This window comes from Festucalex cinctus, chromosome 12 (assembly GCF_051991245.1).
Source record: "Festucalex cinctus isolate MCC-2025b chromosome 12, RoL_Fcin_1.0, whole genome shotgun sequence".
In the NCBI taxonomy this organism is placed as follows: domain Eukaryota; kingdom Metazoa; phylum Chordata; class Actinopteri; order Syngnathiformes; family Syngnathidae; genus Festucalex; species Festucalex cinctus.
In genome coordinates, this window is record NC_135422.1 from 18,261,426 (window position 1) to 18,277,325 (window position 15,900).

A 15,900-nucleotide genomic window follows, 5' to 3' on the forward strand; every position below is an offset into this window, starting at 1 on the left:
AACGTGATTGACGCACTTTTTTTTTCTATTTGTGATCTGTTTTGGCAAGCATCAGTTGTGCTTCCGCTCACACTGTGCTTAGCTCAGGGAAAGTTCACTACTGTATCTTTGCTTTATGCTTTTAATTAGCCCTGTGAAGAACTCCTGAGAAAAAAAGAAAAAAAAAACGCTAGTGAGAGTGTTAGGAAGGTCTTGGACTTGACAGGCGGAAGAATCTGTTGTGCTTCTTGCGCTGTATTCATCGGCTCTGTGCGTCACTCATTGCAAGTAAGTTATAAGAAATCGCTGGGTTTTGCTCTTAATTAGTACTCAGAATAACTTCGAAGAAACAGGAAATTGCTAGAGATAATGTTACTAAGCTAACACTGTTACGACGGCGTAATAGGGCCATGTCTAAATATTTTTTAGAGGGTGGGGGCAATATTGCGAGAAATCCTAAATTTGCCACTTTATAAAGTGGCAAATTTCCAAGTCTATAAAGTAGCAAATTCGCGACTTTATAAAGTGGCAAATTTGTGAGAAAAAAAAAATCGTAAAGTTTCAATTTGATAAAGTGGCAAATTTGCGATTTTATAAAGTGGCAAATTTGTGAGATAAAAAACTCGAAAATTTACCACTTAATAAAGTGGCATATTTGCAAGTTTATAAAATGGCAAATTTGCGATTTTATAAAGTTGCAAATTTGTGAGAAAAAAACTCAAATTTGTGATTTCATAAAGTGGCAAATTTGAGAGAAAAAAAAAACCTCATGGCAAATTTGCAAATTTAATAACCGGGCAAATTTGCAAGTCTATAAAGAGGCAAATTTTTGACTTAGTGGTAAACTTGCGGGGGAAAAAAAAAATCATACATTTTCAATTTTATAAAGTGGCAAATTTGCAAGTCAATAAAGTGGCAAATTTGCAACTTCATAAAGGGGCAAATTTGCGAGAGAAATTACAAATTTGTGATTTTATAAAGTGGTAAATTTGCAAGTTTATAAAGTGGTCAATCTGCAAGTCTATAAAGTGACAAATTTGCAAGAAAAAAAATCGTAAATTTGCAATTTTATAAAGTGACAAATTTGTGAGAAAAAAATCTCGTAAATTTGCCACTTTATAAGTGGCAAATTTGCAAATCTATAAAGTGGCAAATTTGTGACTTTATAAAGTGGCAAATTTGCGAGAAAAAAAAAGTCAAACTTATGAGAAATACACGTAGTGTACTGCTCTAGCTGTCTCTAATGCGAGACTGTAATGCCTTACTGCAAGACTTCACGATAAGGTCAGCCATTTTTTTTTTTTTTTTACCCATCTGTATGCGGTATGCTGCACAGTGATTTGCTAGCAAAATAAAATATATTTATGTATTCCTATTCTACAGTTTACACTGTATTTTCAAAGGAACTATTTCTTTAAATGATTACATTTGAAAGATGATAAGACCAGCGAGATGGTCCAAAACAGCGTTAGCATTTTTCCATCCTCTGATTGGTTGGTCAGAGCAAAACTGATTAGCAAAACGCATATGTCCATATAAACGGAATCTCTCTCCCAGCCATTCTCAATACTGATATTCGGTGAGTAATTGAAGCCCACACAAAAAGGCTTGTAAATCCCATTGGATGCCACAAGATGGCAGCAAAGCACCGTGTTTTTTTCCCCCTATTAGACAAAGCTCTGGCCAAGGCACAAAAACAGCTAGCTTTTTGTGCAAGTTTTTCATCGAATAACCAGTGATAAGTTACTCCAAAAAGTCTGAATTTGTGTGTTATGTGGCGGTTTGCTGAGGTTTTTTTTTTTTTTTTTTTTTTTTTTTATAAATGTGTGTGTTTTTATCATGTTATTTCCCACACATTAATTGTGCTGCAATAGCTGTGTTCACTCTCATATTGCGTTTTTTTGTATATTTATGTTTGGTTTCTATAACTGCAACATGACGGTGATAGCATTAAGAGATAGATTAACCCCCCTACACACACACACCCACACACCCACACACCCACACACACACACACACACACCCCCACACACACACACACGCACACACACGCGCACACACTGAAGGCCCAAGTACCAAAATGAAGCGAATGCCGCCTGGCTGCCTGTCGCAAAGTGTTTAAACGGTGCATCTTCAAGCTGCTGTTTACCTTGGACAGCTTCTCCTCTAAGCGCCCTCTCGCGCCGCTAATTAGCCTAGCGCCAGCGTGACACCTGACAGGACGGGAGGGGCTTTGCCGACCCGCCAACTGCCATCTGAGTTTATATTAAAAAAAAGAAAAGAAAACTTTTTCTTGAAGAGAAATTACTTTAGAGGGGAAAGAACCATGGTCAAGTAAGTTGAAAGCATTTGTTTATAAAAACGTGTAGGTTTGGTTTGCAGAATAGCAAATACTCTGTTGACAAATACACGCCGAAATTGGTTTTGATGTTGATGAAACATTAGGTTAACTGAAAACTTTTGAAAATTGTCGAGTTTACAAAGTCTGTACATTAGGCCCGTTGAGACGATCTCCGTTGATGCTTATGAAAACACGTTACACTAAATTTCCAAACATTAAGTAAAAAGTTACAAAACATTCGGTCCACTGCAGACTAAATTACAGTTGGAATGTTTATGAAAACTCATCCGTTATGTTTGCAGGACACTGAAGCAATATAAAAGTAAATCAGTTTCAATGTTTACAAACATGCGTGCGTTAGTTTTGTTGTTCGACATTTATGAAAATGTGTACATTCTGTCCATAGAAAGCTCAATCGCCTTCACTGAATATGAAAAGACGTAAACGTGAAAATACCTGTCAAGTTTAATGAAAGCTTAACTTTTCCGCTTTCAACCAGAAACTAGCACGCGTTTTTGTTTTTTGTTTTTGGAATATGCACGTTTGCTTCAAACTTTAATGCATAAGTTCTACAAATCATCTCTCTCTTTTTTTTCTGGTTCGTTGTCCGTAAAATTGTTTAAAGTATTGAAAAATAAATACTAGGGATGTAACGATAACGGCAACATCGCAATATTAAAACTACCACACAGGATATCGTCGTTGTCATGTTACGATATTAAAAGCAGCGCATATGTTAAAAAAAAAAAAAAAAAAAAAGATTAAAAAAAAAATCGGGTTGATTTCCATTTGTGCCGTTCTAGCACCCTCTGGTGACTGTTTTTTTTTGTTTTTGTTTTTTTAGTGCCGTTTAATTTTCACAAGGCATGTTTTGGCCCTTCTATGTTTCAAATCCACGCTAATGGTCAAATGAAGGGGAACGTAATTTGCTTGTGAACAGAGTCAATATGTGGAGGAGCTCCATGTGTTTGCATTAGCAAGTGCCTCAATATATATATTATATTTATATATATTTTATATGTAATATTTTCAGATTTTTAATTGCAGTAATGTACAAAAACACAATATTGTGTGTGTGTTTTTTTTTTAGGCTGAGCTAATTTTTTTACCAAATTTTGACCTTTTTGTATCGCCAACCTCCCTACAATATTGTGATAATTACTGTATCATGACCTTCATATCGTGATATCTTACTGTGATGTCTGGATATCGTTACATCCCTAATAAATACTGATTACGCTATTTTTTTGGCGTGTGAAATATTCCGATGTCATGCATTCTTTGAAGACTAAATAGTCAAGATTTGTTGATTGTGAGTTCAGTGATGACTAAATTGCATTTGATGTTTACAAAAAAGGTATACTTTTGTAGAATATTAAATATTCGTTGACGTTTGTGCAAAGTCACGCATTAGGTCATTTATTTGGAGACTCGCTCAGACAACACGTACGTCGGTTAATAGTGACAAAACCTCAAACCTGCAAATGATCCAAACGCTGATGTGTTTTCAACTTGGTGCAGGTTTCTGACATGCTAGCTTATATTTTTTGATGAGTAGAAAGAGTCGGAATTCATTTAACGCTATCTGAGCCATTGCTTTCAGGTAAATGACATGTTCATAATTGTGTTTGCGGGACACAACTCGATTTGTTTTCAAACAGCGACTGTGTGTAATGTAGTTTAGTGTAGTGTGTTAAAGATGCATGTGTGTACGCATGCACAAAAAAAAAAAAAAAAAAAAAAAACAAAGAGCGGCACTGGGCTTCCCACCGGGACGACGCCATGCTAAAAATACCCGCACCGAGTCTCCCGGAACCAAGCGCACCTTTTTCCTTTTTTTTTTTTTTTTTTTTTTTTTTTAATGGCAGCCGCAGTGCGCCACGACAAGTTTCACTCTCAGGGGAAGAAGAAAATGTGAATTTTCTGGAACATCAGGTCTCACCGCAGGATAAAGTTTGAACTGAAGGAATAAACACAGCAGGAGGAGCAAAGGCAAAAAGCCTCACACTTCACCTGACTGCTAATTACGACGCGACAAGCACCCACGCTGGCTGTAAAACGCACTTTCAAACCCAACTTGACACCCTAAACACAGGCTTTTAAAACCCTGACGCCAAAGTCTAAACCACTCTTGAAACACAATACTGAAACACTTACCCCATTTTGAATCCATAGATTGAAAAACATGCAAACAAGCTTGACACCCTACTTTGAAACTTTAACTTCAATCATTAACCCTAGTTTGAAACCCAAAACTGTGCTTGATGCTTAAATTTGAAATCCTAATCTTAAAACCCTAATCTAAAAGTCTTAAATCGTCATCTTGAAACCTTAATTTGAAACCCCTAACCCTGTTTTGAAATTATACTTTAGCATCCTAACAATGGCTTGAAACCCTAACTTCATACCCCAACCGTGACATTTTGAAACACAACTTTGAAACCCCGAAAACAGGCTTTATACCCTACTTTGAAATTTTAACTTAGAACACTAACCTTAGTTTGGAAACCCTAAATTTTGCTTGATGCCTGAATTCGAAACCATAATCTTTGTTTGAAACCCCAATTTAAAAGCCTTAAATCTTGAAACCCGGATCCTGTGTCTTGAAACCATAGTTTGAAAATCTAACCTTCCTTTGAAACCCTAAATTCTGATTGATGCCTAAATTTGAAACCCTAATCTTTGTATGGAACCCTAATTTAAAGGTCTTAAATTGTCATCTTGAAACATGAATTTGAAACCCCTACCCTGTAAATCCCAACACAGGCTTGAAACTCTAACTTCAGTTCATACCCCAACTGTGACACATTTTGAAACCCCCGAAAACAGGCTTTGAACCCTACTTTGAAACACCAACTTAGAACACTAACCTTATTTTGAAACCGTAAACTGTGCTTGATACCTGAATTCCAAAACGTAATTTTTGTTGGAAACCCAAATTTAAAAGCCTTAAATTGTCATCTTGAAACCCTGATCCTGTCGTGAAACCATACTTTGAAACGCTAACCTTCCTTTGAAACCCTAAACTCTGATTGATGCCTAAATTTGAAATCCTAATCTTTGTCTGGAACCCTAATTTAAAAGTCTTAAATTGTCATCTTGAAACCTTAATTTGAAACCAATACCCTGTCTTGAACTCATACATTGAGATCCCAACACAGGCTTGAAACTCTAACTTCATACCTTAACTGTGACACATTTTGAAACAATACTTTGAAACCCCGAAAACAGGCTTAAAACCCTACTTTGAAACTCTTAGAACACTAACCTTAGTTTGAAACCCTAAATTGTGCTTGATACCTGAATTTGAAACTCTAATCTTTGTTGGAAACCCAAATTTAAATGCCTTAAATTGTCATCTTAAAACCCTTATCCTGTCTTGGAACCATACTTTGAAACTCTGACCACCCTTTGAAACCCTAAATTCTGATTGTCTCAATTTGAAACACCAATCTTTGCTTGAAACCCAAATTTGAAACCCTGACATCATCTTGAAACACTAACCCTGTCTTCAAACACTAAACTTTGGTTCGCACTCAAATTTGAAACCCCATCCAGTATTTTTAAACACTAATCTACAACTTGGACCCGAACCCGCTCTTGAAACCGTATCACTTGTGTGCGTGTGCGTGCGTGTCTGTAGAGCGACCAACTGCACGCACGCACACACACGCAATCAAGCGCGCAGCGGACACGCCTCCACACTCAATCTTTGGCAGTCATTTTTAAAATCAATAACACATTAGAGCACTTCCTGAAGAGATGCCACGCGGACCACTGAGCCTTCAACGCGCACACACGCCCTTCGCACGCACGCACGCGCACACGCACACACACACAAACACTGACACACTGGTGTTGTGTACTTGTGCGCTGACCTGAAGAAGGTGACAAAGAACTGAACGAGGTCCATGAAGTTGCTGTGCTGCGAGAAGGCGATCTGTGGATGAGACACAACATGACGTCAGCACATCGGGGTAAACAAAAAACAAACAAAAAAAACGCTGAAGTGTGTGCGTGTCTGTGCTCGCATGCGTGTGAATTTGTGTAAATGTGTACTCATTAGTTCACTTAAACCCTAATAAAAATCCCATTACCCTTCTTAACCGGATACTTCAGTCTCGCCAGAGTCGTGAAGTTCATAAGAGACCAGAGGAAAGGTCAAAGGAAAGAAAGATGAAGCAAAGTGAAAATCCAGCACCGACTAAACACCACCTGCCACCCACATGGTTACAAAACCAGACTCTTACACCAACCAGAGAAACCTCTAAATTCCAAAAGATTAGGGAGATCTCAAGAGACCAGAAGAAAAACTAAGAGGAAGGAGGGAAGGATAGATGAAGCAGAGTGAGATCCACAGACACCAGCATCCACTGATTCAGACCTAACCTTTATTTCAATCCCTAACCCAGATTTGAAACCACAATTTGAAAACCGACAGCTGACACGCTAATGCTAATCTGAGTCCCAAACTTCATCTTGAAATACCATCTTGAAACTTTGGAACCATAAATTGAAACCCCATCACTCACTTGAAAAACTAACCCTGACTTAAAACCCTACTTTGAAACCATAAATGTGTCTTGAAACCCTAACTTTAAACCCTAATTTAGGGTTTAATGTCAGGTGTAGGTCTTCAAATTGTGGTTTCAAGTCTAACTTGAAACCTTTAACACTGTATTGAAATGTCAATTAAAAGCACCCTAACCTCCTCTTAAAACCTTACACCTGATTTGGGACCATATCCTAAAAAAAAATAAAAAAATAAAAAAATAAAAATAAAATAAAAATAAAATAAAAATAAAAAACTTAGTTTGAAATACTAACCCTGTCTTAAAACACTAACTTTAAAACCCTGACCATAACTTGAAACCCTATCACTTTATTGAAACCCTAATTGGAAAACCCTAACACTGATTTGAAAGCTCAAGTTGAATCCCTAACTTGAAACCTTAGCACGGTCTTGAAATCCTTGTCTTAAAACCCCCAGCTCGAAACCCTTCAAACAATGATGTGTGTACGTGTGTGTATGTTCACTTGCGGTGGGCAGAAGAAAAGTCAATCATGACAAAAGCAATTGTATTAACGACTAGCTCCTTAATCAAGGTTGCCAGGGGCAACAAAGGAAGTGTGGCAGTAATCCCACCCACACGTAGCGCCCCCTCGCTCCAACCGCGAAACCACAGCGCCCCACTCTGGCAGCCTTGTGTAACTGTGACACCCCTAAAAAAAGCCCAACCACAACCCCCCTCCGCTACGACCAGTTGTCAGCACTGCTGCTTTTTATTCATCAGCATTGGCAGGATTAGCATAGCAACATGCGGGATTAGGGCCATGAATATTTCACATACCATAAAGGTTTTTATGTATGAGTTATGGAGAGGTCAGGGTGCACTGTTTAAAAGGAATGGGGGGGAGGGGGGTTGTTGAACTTTGACGCCGTTCAACTAATATTTCCTATGTGATAACGGACGCATCTAAATTGGCCAATTACAGGGTGCTGGTTCTGTGTTTTTCATTTTTATTTTGTTATTTTTCCATTATTTTGTTGTTATATTCTTTATTCCCCGTTATTGTACCATTTTTAAATGTTATTGTTGCCATTTTATTTTTTTGTATTTTTATATAGTTGTCTTTTTTTTTTTTTTTTTTTTTTAGTTTAACTATAACTATAACTAGTTTAACTAGAATTCCACTATCGACCACAAGACGGCACACTTAGTTCGTTTGAGACTGTAAATTTGAAAGAAGAAGAATGAAACGGGAACTATTTCAGAACAGCCTCATTTTTGTTGAAAATTATTGTATGCTGCTATTAGGGATGTAAAGATATCCAAACATTACGATACGATATCATGATATGAAGCTCACAATACGATATTTATCACGATATTGTGGGGGGTAAAAAAGATCACAATATTCTAAAAAAAATAAATAAGCGCTCTTTCTAAAAAAAAAAAAAAAAAAGCAAAATATTGTGCTTTTGTACATAACAGCAATGCATATAAACCACCTACAATCTCTAATTACAATATTGAGGCACTTGCTAATGCAAGCACACCTTTATCGCTTCACAAGCAAATTAGGTTCCCCTTCATTTGACAATTAGCATAGATTTTAAACATAGAAAGCCAAAACATCTCTAATGAAAGTTAAATTGCACTAATAAAGTAGCCACTATAGGGTGCTAGAAGTGCACAAATGAAAATCAACCTGACTTTTTTAACAGATGTGTTCCTTTTAAATATTGTGAACATGACGACGATATTGTGGCAGTTTTAATATCACAATATTGCCCTTATCGTTACATCCCTAGCTGCTTTTTGCGCCTACAGAAAGACTATCTATGACTGTAGGCTTGTTTCATAATGTACATTAATAAATGTATATTGTATTAACACAGCTGAGGATGAGTACACGGTCAAAAAGGTCTCCCTCACAATGGAGGCGGGATTACTCTGCCACATTCACAAACTATTCCTCACATTACTTTGTCTTTTCAATTAATCACAACTGAAATGAAGCTTACCGGTAGTTAATATCAGCTAGCAGTGAGCTAAACTATGAAGCTAACGTAGCTTACCTGTCTGTGTGGGTTTTACAGCGACGGAGGATGTTAGCTATCGCAGTTGTTGAGCAACAAACCGCACGTGTTGCCATTCTCGTTTTCCCAATTTGATCCAAAACATAATTCTCAAATCCAAATGCAATAATAATGTTCGCATCGCTCGTGAAAAAGCTAAACCTGTCCGAAGCCCGGCGTGTTTGTTCACAAAGACAAGCCAGACTGGAAAAAGTTGCTGTGCAGAAAAGGCCTGGCCCAGCAAGACTTTGTTGTTGGCAAATTTAAAGGGCGGAGGGCGGATTTGCTGGGAATGTCAACGGGCCGGGCTGGGCCAGGCCGCGTTGGCCCCTCGCAAGAACACACGCAAAGTGCTTCCGCCGAGGCATGAAGACGCGCATTCAAGCGGGACCGCACATCGCACCAGCGCGGACAGGAATCGTATTCATGTGCTTCAGGTGGACATTCCAAGGCAAAACAAATACACACGCAAGAAAAAAAAAAAAAAAAGAACGGGTTGTTTGGACGCTCTCAGGAAAGAACATTCAGGACAGCGAGTGAGAGCCAACTGACATGCACCTGAAAATGTCGCCTCTGTTTGTCATCCACAGTAACATTAAACTAAAATGAAAGTTTCATGAATCATTTTAAGGCTAATTTATTCCTGTTTTGTCTAGTGTTGTTCCGATACCGATACTGTACTGGTATTGGCAGAGGTGCCGATACTGCATTAAAAAAGTGGTATCGGTATCGGTGACTACTCACAAGTAACATGCCGATACCATTACTTCCAACGCTAATATAGGATTTTGGATGCAGCATCTTGTGTATTGCTGGTGCACGACATTCACTGGTATGTGACATGTTCACTGCATGCCGATCTAAGATATCCTATTGGCCCTTGAATGCTCTAAACCAATGGCAGGACAGCTTTTTCATGTTGAGGAAAAAAAACCTTAAGTATCGGTATGGTATCGGTATCGGCCAATACTGCAAAGCTGGGTATCGGTATCGGTAGCCAAAAAACGGTATCGGAACAACACTAGTTTTGTCTAATAATAACTTGTTTATTAAGTGTATCATTGGCTACTTTGTTCCCATAATTAGAAGAGCACATGTATTGCATATATTTTAAAATTACTTTTATTTTCAGTATTTTGTTGTCATCTTCTTCCATTTTTGTCATGTTGTTATATTTATTTTTGGGGGGATTTTTTTCATTAGTTTCTTTACATTTCATTGTCATTTTCTTTTCTTTTCTTTTTTTTCATCATCTTGTTTTTGTCATTTTCTTGTGTGGTTTAAGTTCTTTCTATATTTCTTGTCATGTCAGTTTCTTGATTTTTTTTAATCATAATCTTTTACATTGATGTAATTTGTTTTATTTTTGTCATTTGTTGTTTGTTTATATTTAATGCCATATTTTTTTTTATTTTCTCTATCTCGGTATTCATTATTTATGATCCCCGTTTTCTAATTTTGTCATTATGTGCATTTTCCTTATTTAATTTTGTTGTCATTTAATCTTTGTATTTGTCAAATTGTTTTACTTTTTTTTGTCATTTCTTCATTTTTTGTATCCGTATTTTTTTAACAATTAATTTATTATCTAAATTACTGCATATTATATATATATATATATATATATATATATATATATATATATATATATATATATATATATATATATATATATATATATGCCTTTGTCAGTAATTGTTTTACTTTCTGCTTTCAACATTAAAAAATCTTTTACATCAATGTAATTTTATTTGTTTTATTTTTGTCATTTGTTGTTTATTTATATTTAATACCATATTTTTTTTCTCTCTCTCTGTATTCATTATTTATCTTACCCGTTTTCTAATTTTGTCATTATGTTCATTTTTTTTCCTTATTTATTTTTTTTGTCACTTAATCTTTTTATTTGTTGATTGTTTTTCTTTTTTTGTTATTTATTTTTTCGATCTATACATTTTTTAATTAATTTATTATCTAACTTACTGCATCTTTTTTATATATATGCCTTTGTCAGTCATTGTTGTTCTGTTTTCAACATTAAAAGATTAAAAAAAAAACACTTTAAAACCAGATCTAGCATGATGAAGGTTATTTTTTATTGTAACCGTCGTCAGAATTATTATCATCCTCGTCAAGAGATTAATTCTTAATGGAAAACAGAATCTCGATGTTTTGTTAATGCAGTCACTCATGCCAAAGAAGTTGTTTGGATACGATAAAGTGGTGATGCTATTGCTAATGGCTAAATCGAGTTTTCTTCAGGCTAACTAAATGCAGCAGCGCCGTGCTCACCTGTATCTTGATGGGCCAGGTGAAGTTGCTGACGTAGACGAAAAAGGTGATGTTGGGGCTGTTGCGGAAGTCAAAGTTCTCGTTGGAGAAGCTGTCCTTGAACTCCTTGATGTTGCTGCGCGACACGATGGGGATCTCCTCGCCGCTCTGAGTACCCGCTGGACGACAAACGCATGTTAGTGAATCGCTTTCATTCATTCACATGTTGAGTAAGAGCTTACCTGTGAAGCTGGCGGCCCAGGTGATGTTCAGGTTGAAGTTTTTGGAAGCGTTGATGAACATGTCTAAATCTCGGTTTGGCTAAGTAGGGAAAACATGGAAATTTGTATTACCCAAGCAACAGGTAGGCACAAGGACAACTCACCTCCTCGGGCGTGGCCACAAAGTTGATGGCCGTGTAGTAGCGGTCGTCCTCCTGAGACAGGCTGAAGGTGAACTGGTAGTCGATTAGCAGGGTGTCTTGTTGGAAGAGACATTTTAAAAATGAATTTTAACAACAACAAAAAAGTTTACACTTGTTGCACATCTGTGAGCTTTCCGAAGACAACGGATGTCCGAGTCGCTTTAATTAACATTACAAGGTTGGAATAATGAAATGTTTTTGCAATGTTTTTTGTTTTTGCATGGTCGTTAAAGACCATGCAAATGTCTATCATTTTTGTCTCTAATAGCCAAAAGTTGCTCTTCTGTCGACAGTCGCTTTAATCAATGATAATTTTGTCAACAAAACATTTGTCGTAATTTGTCACGAAATTTTTTCCCCCTCAAAAAAAAAAAAAAAAAAAAAAAAAACAGGGAAAAAATTATTCTGAAAAACAGGAGGAAAAAAATACTCAGAAAAACATTTAAAAAAAATCAGAAAAAAAATTATAAAAAAAAAAAATCAAAAAACAGAAAAAAATATCCCCAAAAACAAAGCACCAACTTCTGTTTTTTATTGCTTTTTTTTCACCTCTGAACTCCAAGTGACTTGTAGCATACATGCCAGTGTGAGCCGTTAAAAGTCACAGGGCGGCCATCTTGTTACTCCCACCTCGCGAGCAGGCAGTTAGTATAGGGCTGGAGGCGGGGTGGGGGGGGGGGGGGGGGGTTGTGCCCGGGTGGTCACTATTTTTTAACAAGGAGGGGAAAAAAAACAACCCCCCCCCCCCCCCCCCCCCCACACACACACACACACACACCCCCACACACACACACACCCACACACACACCACCCCGCCTCCGGCCTTATGCTAACTGCCTACGAGCTGTGTATTTCTCACCTGTACGTATACCATATAGTTTATACGGTAGTCTGCTCGCAAGGTGGTGGTAACAAGATGGCCGCCCATTGACTTCAACAGCTTGCACTAGCGTGTATGGGCTATCGGCTATCCAGTCATGTATACAAATCAGTGGTCTGCAACAGGGCACTTGGAATTCAGAGGAAAAAAACAAAAGTACTCAGAAAACAGAAGTTGGTGTTCTGTTTTTTTGGAATTAATTATTATTTATTTATTTATTTATTTATTTTTATGTTTTTTGGAATAAGTTTTTTTCTGTTTTTTTTTTTAATAATTTTTTTTCCTTCTGTTTTTCTGATTATTTTTTCCTCCTGTTTTTCTGAATAATTTTTCCCTGTTATGTTTTTTTAAATATTTTTATGACAGAAAAATATTCAGTAAAACAGAAAAACATTTGAAAAAAAATAGAAAAAAATATTTAAAAAAAAAACAGAAAAAAAATATTTAAAAAAAACTCCCTCCAAAATATAGTCAGAAAAACAAGAGTTTTTTTTTTTCAAGTGAATGCAATACACTTTCGTATTTTTAAGTTTTGTCATTTTTTTCTTTTTTTTGAAACAATATTTTGAATTTGTCGTGTAATCACATTTTAGTTTTATCTCTTGGAGTACTTGGGAGATGTAATCTGTGGTGTTGAGCGTTTATGTAGAAAGTATTTTTATTATTATTGCAGTAAGAGATAATTTTAATGGAAAAATAGAGCGGGTGACCGCCAGCCGCCTGGAACGTATGAGTCAATCTTGTAAGATTGTTATGTACCGGACCCTCAGGCTTAATGAGATGCTTGATGCTAACCTGCTGCCGCCGCTATAAAAAGAAGATGACTACCCGGGAAAAAAAAAAAAAAAAAAGTTTAATCGATTGACTTTCAGTCGCACTGCGAATGCAGACGAGCACCATCTGCTTCTCGTCACGTCTGCCTGCCATCAAACCCGACGAGGGCCGCTTTGATTCAAGTGGAGCATAAGTACGCATTAGCATCGACCTCGGTCATCCCGTTAGCGTCGCTTGAATATGATGCCCCCCCAAGAGACTTATTTTATATTAGAAACATCTCACAGCACACCCCCCACTGTAATAATAGTTTGAGATTTTTCATGATCGTTTTTATGCTGTTTTGACAAAATTCAGTTTTAGTTTTTAGAGCAAGTTTACTATTTTTTATTTTGCTTAAAAATATTTTATTTTTATTGAGTTTTTATTCGGGGTTTTTTTTTTTTTTTTTTTTTTTTATGGAATGTCTCTAAGAATTGTGCAATAAGTAAACTAAAATGACCCTCAAAAGATATCAATTGATGAAAAAGAAAACTAAGGACATTTTCGCTAGCTTTAGTTAGTTTTATAAAACATAAAATATCAGTATTCGTTGATTTTTTTTCAATATTTTTTTTCAAAAACAGTATAAAAATTTTTTGAACCCACTTTTTCCTTGAAAAAAAAATTATTGTTAGGATAACCCCGCTGAATTGAATACACATCAATTATTTGCTATATTCTTATTAGCCACGGCTTTAGCTCCATCTTGTGGCAACATAGGGGATTAAAATTAGGGCTGCAACAATGTCCAAACATCACGACATGATATCACGATATGAAGGTCACGATACGATAATTATCACGATATTGTGGGGAGGTTAGTGATATTAAAAAAAGGTCACAATATTGTAAAAAAAATAAATAAAATGAGACCATACCATACCATTCATCTGACCATTAGTGTGGCTTTTAAACATAGAAGGGCCAAAACATCCTTAATGAAAATTAAATTGCACTAAAAAACTAGCCACCAGAGGGTGATAGAACTGCACACATGGAAATCAACCTGACTTTTTTAACAGATGTTCCGCTTTTAATATCGTGAACATGAAGATGACGATATTGTGGCAGTTTTAATATCACAATAACACAATATTTCCCTTATCCTCACATCCCTACACTATATATTTTTTTCAACCTGCTTTTTCCTGGAAAACACTTATTGGTAAGGATAACCCCACTGAATTGAATATGCATCAATTATTTGCACATCCTTGACACCAATTGTTATTTTCTTATCACCCAGGGCTTTAGCGCCATCTTGTGGCATTTCAGGGTGTTAAAATAAACCATTAAAGGAATACTTGACTCATTGAACAATTTACAGCAGCAAAAAGTAAATATTTTGTACATTTTATATGAATTTGATAGCTTCATTATTTTTCACGTACAATTAATACCTTTAAATAGTAATTTTTCTACTTACTGTCGACTGATGATGACATCACCTGTGGTAAAGACCAATCATGGCTCAGTTTACTGACCAAACCCAGAAAACAGGTGAGCCGTGATTGGCCGTTACCTAATTCTTCAGCACAGGTGACGTCAATATCAGTAGACGGCAAGTTGAAAAAATACTTTTTAAAAGGTATTAATTGTACATGAAAAATAATGAAGTTACCACATTAATTATAGGCAAAATATTAACTTTTTTACTGCTGAAAATAGCCCAATAAGTCAAGTATCCCTTTAAAAATATACCAAAAACCGCAAACATTAGCTGAATTTTTTTATTTATTTTTTTTAACTGAAATAATGACAACGTCGTCTCAATTTACTGACGAATCGATGCTAGTATGAAGTCTCGGTCTGTTTAGTTGAACACTACGCAATTATTGTGTCGCATGGGTGACAACAGGTGGATACACAGGTTAATTGGACCTTCTGGCATCTCGCGGAAGAGCATTTTCATTGTTCTGCCTGTCAACCACATGTCACTGGCATGGATAGATGCACAAAGATTTCATTATTTTGTAGTAAATAACAGATTCTTTTCGAGCCAATTAAGTGAAAAGTGGACTGAACGGTACTTACAGTAGCATGTGCCTTTCAGAGGGTTGCCTTGGTAACGGTTTTCCAGCTCGCACCTGGAACACCAAATAAAAAAATTTGGAACAACAAAGTGATGAAGGACGGACAACAAACATGACGGTTACTTCATTCTGCTCCGTCGAACCAAAACACCCAACAATGACTACTAACTGCGTGTGTGCGCAAAAGTAATCACAAGCCATCCACAGGCATTAATGAACAGACGCATAATTGTCCGACACGCCGCGCATGAGCGCCCTCTTCGCAGCGTGCGGTCGGGGAAAAAAGTCAAGCTGGGCCTTGAAATGGTCTACGCTGTCCATTTTGATGGCACTTATTAAAATGACAACGCCGCACCGCAAAAGGGGCAACCCGCTGGGACGCAAGCGGGCACGACAACGAGGGATGTTAATGCGTGACAATATGCGCAACGATAAACGTGAGCGTTACAATATGGACAGACGGTGGACAGTAAAGAGCGGAATGGAAAGAACCAAGGTCTGAAAATTTTATCAGGCGATATTACTCCTTGTCAAAATAATCATATTATATGATACAAACCCTATTATTAAATT

At 36.7% G+C, this 15,900-nt stretch overlaps 1 protein-coding gene across 1 annotated transcript in view; it reads right to left on the reverse strand.

Moving 5' to 3' along the window:
• The window catches only part of atrn (attractin), a 65,295-nt gene that overhangs the window by 22,324 nt on the left and 27,071 nt on the right, over window positions 1-15,900 (reverse strand). Inside the window, exons 21-25 of the mRNA XM_077538199.1 lie at window positions 15,329-15,381; window positions 11,560-11,654; window positions 11,417-11,495; window positions 11,196-11,353; window positions 6,199-6,260 (exon numbers count right to left, since the gene is read on the reverse strand). Coding sequence (XP_077394325.1) covers window positions 6,199-6,260; window positions 11,196-11,353; window positions 11,417-11,495; window positions 11,560-11,654; window positions 15,329-15,381 — 447 coding nt within the window. The remainder of the gene's footprint in view (window positions 1-6,198; window positions 6,261-11,195; window positions 11,354-11,416; window positions 11,496-11,559; window positions 11,655-15,328; window positions 15,382-15,900) is intronic.